Consider the following 6,000-nt stretch of genomic DNA (forward strand, 5'->3'; position numbering starts at 1 on the left):
TAAACAAACCCTTCAGGCTACTGCATGTAAACATCCTCATCGAGATCCCCGTGAAGAAATGATGTCTTCACATCCATTTGGACAAGTTCCATGTCCTTAATCGCTACAAGACCAAGTACAGTTCTAAGCGTTGTCATCTTGACCACAGGCGAGAAGATTTCATCAAAATCGACTCCCTTTTGTTGTTTGAACCCTTTGGCTACAAGTCTAGCCTTGTACTTTGGCTTTGGATCACCTGAGGTAAATTTCTTCTTGTAACCCATTTGCAAGGTAAAGCTTTCGCATCATTTGGCAGTTCTACCAAGTCCCAAGTGTCATTAGTCAGAATCGAATTATACTCAGATTCCATAGCCTGCACCCACTTCACCACATCATCTGTCATCATGGCTTCTTGGTAGCAGCTTGGCTCACCACAATCGGTCAACATGATGTAATCAAGACTTGGTTCGAGACGCGTAGGTGGACCAGAGACTCTAGTAGACCGTCTCACTCCTTGACCATTGCTATCCACTCCCTCTGGAGCATTGCTAGTGGAAGGTACATCACTAGCCCGCTGAGTTGATTTCACTCTCTCTGAGGCAACATCGTCAAAGGTGACTCTCCGAATCTCTATTTCCTTGATAGGTTGTTTATGCATCTTCGACTCATTGAAGATCACATATGAACTACGGATGACTCGACGAGATTCCGTGCGCCAGAGACGATAACCCATCTGTCCATTTGCACCATATCCAATGAAAATACATTTGTGTGACTTTGGCTCTAACTTTTGTCGAAGTTGTTTAGACACATGAGCATAAGCTTCACAACCAAAAACACGTAGATGGTCATAGTGGGGCTTACGTTTAGACCATAACTCTTCTGGAATCTCATAATTCAATGGCGTACTAGGCGAACGATTTATAATGTGCACTGCGGTCAAGATGGCTTCTGCCCAAAAGCCTTGTGTGAGATTTGCTCTAGAAAGCATGGTTGTGACCCTTTCCTGAATCGTACAATTCATGCGCTCAGCAACTCCATTCTGAGCTGGTGTGTATGGTGCAGTAAGCTGCCTTTTAATCCTCGTTTCAGCACAGAAATTATCAAACTCCTTGGAGACACACTCTCCACCGTTGTCAATCCGCAACCTCTTGTGTTTCTTGCCAGACTGATTCTCAACGAGTGCCAAAAATTTCTAGAACACAAGAACTTGATCCTTATGTTTCAAAGGATATGCCTACACCTTTCGAGTAAAGTCATCATCACAAAATAGGCCCCCCTAGAGATTTGGTCGACATAGGACCACAAACATCACTATGTACTAAATCTAGAGGTTCAGCTCGGTTTTGGCCCAATGGTAAGTGCACAGACCTAGTCTGTTTGCCATAGATACAATGCTCACAAACGGGAAAGTCCACATAAGACAAAACAGATAAGTAGCCAAAACGAGTTAGAGTTCTCATTCCTTTTTGGCTAACATGACCTAACCGGCAATGCCACAACCCAGTAGACAACAGCTCGGCTATAGATATGTAATCATGACCAACATCTGACACATGCATGGAATACAAGGTACCATGCTTCTAACCTTTGAGTACAACAAGATTACCTTTGTGTACTATCCACGAACCATTGCCAAATGTGGTGTTGTAGTGCATATTATCAAGCTAACCAACAGAAATCAAGCTTTTAGTCAACTTAAGCACATGTTTGACATTACATAAAGTAAAGTGCGTGCCATTCCTTAGATGCAATTTGACGTTTCCGACACCCTCAATGTCTAGTTCATAAGCATCACCAAGTCTCACTTTGCCACAAGAGTGAGAATAAGTAGAGAACCACTCACTATGTAGTGTCACATGGAAACTCGCACCAGAATCTACTATCCAATTCTGTGCATACTGCGCATCTTCTGTAACAAGAGCCTCGACAGGTAGATCTGCTGTGAAGACCAATAAGTCAGAGGAAAAGTGGCATAACAACCGCTGGAAGAGTCTCTACAATAGGAGCATTTGACGACTCTAGCACATTGATCTCCTTTAACTTTGTTTTGCCCTTGTTTGAATCATCAGACTTAGAAGTGTCACCGGATTGTTCTTGCTTTGCTGCCGTTTCCTGCAATCCTTCTTCACATGCCCTTTTTTATGGCAGTGATAGCACTCAACATTACGCATAGAACCCCGAGACTTATTGCGTGAGCCCCCACGTTCCTTGCTTTTGGCACGACTTTGAGTGCGACCCCTCTGTCTATCACTAGCAACATACGCATCACCATCCTTCTTGCCTTCAAGAGATTTCCTGCGAATCTCCTCGGTAATCAGACTCCCAAGGACGTCATTGTATACTAGACCAGTACCAGGTGCTGAGTTGCTAATCGCAGTACAGAACATATCCCAACACGAGGGTAAACTGCATAGCAAGAATATATATTTGGTTTCCTCATCGAAGACCAAACCCTGAGTGGTCAACTGAGTGAAAATGATATTGAACTCATTAATGTGAGTAGAAATAGTGCCCTCTTCATCCATTCGAAGGTCAAACAGCTTCTTCATCAAGAAAACCTTATTAGTGATACTTTTATTCTCATAATTGGAACACGACTTATCCCATACATCTCTAGCAGTCCTTTCTTCAACTATAGTAAATTACACAGATTCAGCCAAATGCAAACGGAGGGTAGATTTGGCTTTAGCATCAAGTTTCTCCCACTCAACATCTGTATACTCGCCCTTTGGGCGCTCCATGATAGGATCCAACTGGCATTTTTGTATAAGAACATGTTGAATCTGCTCTTTCCTGATAGCAAAATTCGTTCCATCAAATTTCCGCATATTGTAAATATCCTTTTCACCACTACATGACATGGCTGCAAACCAAAGATAATATGGTGATGAACACTCGTAATTCTGGGAAAAATTCGACAGAGTTTCCCAAGAAAAACTGACAAAATCCAATCCAAAACTGTCACACGAGATCAGTAACGCATCAAAAGTAATGCTCTCAAAGCATAAAACAAACGCATCAACCACTAACTGTGCATAAAAAGTCAAAAAACTGACCCAAGACAGCCAACACGACGTAAAATGCACCTAGCCCTCTCTATACATGTCCTATGGCGAGGCCACGAAAAAAAGGGTACTCCAACGACCTGTATCACCGAAAGGATCTCAACATTCGAGAATCCCACAGCTCAAGAAAAGCTCACGCTATCGACCCTCACAAAAGGTTATGCAGACAAGAAACCAGCCCAGTCTCAGAAAGGACCTCCGAACCGAGTCTCAGAAACGGTCGGGACTGCCAGTAACAAACCAAATTGGCTCCACAAAAGGTACATATTATATGGCAGTTTCCGTAAGTCAACGTACATCAACTATCAATAATACTGCAAGGTGTAGTATACGCGCTCAAACAGGCGCCAAACAAAATGTGCAAGCAGTAAACAAATCCTTACAGGAAGCAAAACCGCTCTCAAAAGAGCTCAAGCACTATCAAAAGTGCCAAAACAATGCATATGCGCATCAAGTACTCCCACTGAAATCTTTGATGATGCAAAACACTGCAACCTGTAAGAAACCTGGATGTCCTGTACGTATGCAAGAACCTGTGAGGAGATGGATGCCTGAAAAACCCGAGACAATGTCGATGCCGAAAAGTGCTCCTAATCAGCCCATAAACACCGTCTCAATAGCACATAATAGCCATAAAATGGCTATATACAATCCCAAAATAGTCTCTGAACAACCTACAGCTGTGTCCTATACCTGTACCTGTAGCTGTAGCAAAAGTGGAGTTAAAAAATACAACTCCTGAAGCATAGCTCGGATGAAGCTTTCGACTGCACAAACACCTTCGAAAGGGGGGTAAAACACCAGGACACTTGTGGAAACGCTCTCGGAACGCTAAATTTGTCGATGCCGAAATCGGAGACCTGTTTGCACTTTTGAAAGTGCGCGCACGCGAACACGAAAACAGCAAGCACAAACCCTGCTCTGATACCGGTTGAAGGTGCCGCGGAAAGTGTGTGCGAGTGCAAGTGCGAGAGCAGAGAGAGAGAGAGAGAGAGACCTTCTTTGGATGGAGTGCACAGCAACGTTATCGTGTGCAGCTCCTTATTCTGTTGTATTAAAGAATAAGTGTATAATGGTTAAGTTAGTAGATGGGTTAGTAGTAAGTGGGATGTCCGGCCAGTTGGCCAGAATCCCAACAACGAGTACTCAATCCGAGAAGTATTCCCCATCACACTGTCCCTCTAGGATGGTCTTATTTATATTCCGTCTACCAAACTGTAATAATTTTTCACAAAACGCATCCAAAATACGCACTGTCATTTGTGGATCCACCTATCTAATTAAAAAAATCGGATGCCTTAAGCCATAACTACAGTTTTCCACCATGTGCATGGCTTCGTTGGCCTCTCTTTTATTGAAGATCTCCAGCCATCAAAAGAAAAATAGGCTAAAATAGCAATGTAACCCAAATAACACCAGCTAGCAATGGCACAATACATCCTAAAGTAAGTAATCAAACCTTTACTTATGATACTTCAAATCTAAATCTAACGCTGGTTTGTTTATTAAATTGTTGTTCTGCTTGAAGAGCTTTAAGCATTCCCCATAAGAAATAGAACCCAATCTGACTGTGAAAATAATTTCGAGAACCACTCATTCGACACAAAGACGAACATCCTAGACATTAATAGAAACTGGCGCCTGGGAAGGAGTACCTGAAATTAAGAAATCAGGCATCACTGTCGTTGTCGTCGTCATCGTCAGCATCAGTACCGTGGTCTACAAAATCATAGTGTTGAGTACTGCTCCGCCTGCGAGTCCTGGTAGGAAGGATATTATTGAGATCCACCTCCTCCAAGGGGTCTTCAGAGAGATAACCAGCATCATCTTCATCACTAGCTGGTGCAGTTTCATCTTCAACTATGGCCTTACCCTTGCCTTTATCTAAAGGCATAATGCCCTTCCCTTTAATATCTTCCATTTTCGCTTTTCCCTTGTCTTTTTGTGCAGCCTCGGCCTGTAAACTGCTGCTAGTGGAGGTAAGCACATGTTCTTCGAGTGTTTCATCGTCAGAAGCATCATCAGAGTCATTAGAGTCATCACCAGAGTCATCCTCATCAACATCAGAGCCATCTTCACCTTCGTCTTCACTAGCGTTTTCACTAGCTAACCCTGACAACTCGCCACTGCCAACCTTTTCATCAGCTTCATCCTCTTCAAGGACTTCTTCTTCACCAACAGCTTCAAGCTCCTGCAGGGACGCAGAGGAAGAGCCAGTGGCCTGTGCAGAAAGCCTCAGCTCACTGTTTTTGGTGGAATTTGCATCGTTCTTAGACGGTCCTTCAATAAATTCTGCGGTATTTTCGCCCAAGAGATTCGATTGGGCAGCACTGTGGTCGCCGTTACTCTGCGCGGAAGCTTCCTTCGAGTTTCCTAGGGCTAGCCCGACAGAGGGGTCACAGTCGCGTGGCTTCTTGCACTCCACTGCTTCGGAAGAGCCGTCTAGCTTGCGCTTCAATGGAGCTTCAGTCGAGACTACCTCCGCCATCTCGTCTCCCTCGGCACCCACGGTTACCTGAACAGGTGTACAAGGGAGAAGAGGAAGAAGAAAAGTTTTGACGTCGTGAGAACAATTCACTGAGACAAGTTTCGAACCGCTAATCATGATGACTTGAACGGTTTAGTTCAAGTCTCTTTCATGAAGTAGGGGGTACCAGTAAGGCTGGGTTCAGACTAAGGGTGGGTTCACATTTGCACGACGGAAGATAACCTCCAAAAGGCCATGTTCCGGGTGGAGGACATGAAGTATTTGCTCTTCCACCACTGAACGTTCAAAGTGGGGAGGGTGGAAGAGAGAATGGGTGGTTCCTGCCGCCGCCCAGTGTGAACTTTAGGGAATGGGTGGAAGCAACGCAAGAAGACAAAAGAATGTATTTGTTTAATTTTAAAAAAAGATCTGCAAAATGAAAAGGCATGCCAAGCTGCATACGTGGAGGGTGGAAGAGAAGATGGG

The 6,000-nt window shown here is 44.0% G+C and overlaps 1 protein-coding gene across 1 annotated transcript in view; it reads right to left on the bottom strand.

Moving 5' to 3' along the window:
- Positions 1–5,610, bottom strand: part of LOC147445703 (uncharacterized) — a 43,066-nt gene extending 37,456 nt beyond the window's left edge. Inside the window, exon 1 of the mRNA XM_086525145.1 lies at positions 4,703–5,610. Coding sequence (XP_086381271.1) covers positions 4,717–5,535 — 819 coding nt within the window. The 5' untranslated portion in view covers positions 5,536–5,610 and the 3' untranslated portion in view covers positions 4,703–4,716. The remainder of the gene's footprint in view (positions 1–4,702) is intronic.
- Positions 5,611–6,000: the final 390 nt, after the last annotated feature.

Source organism: Adiantum capillus-veneris, chromosome 12 (assembly GCF_014529385.1).
Source record: "Adiantum capillus-veneris isolate H3 chromosome 12, ASM1452938v2, whole genome shotgun sequence".
Lineage (NCBI taxonomy): Eukaryota > Viridiplantae > Streptophyta > Polypodiopsida > Polypodiales > Pteridaceae > Adiantum > Adiantum capillus-veneris.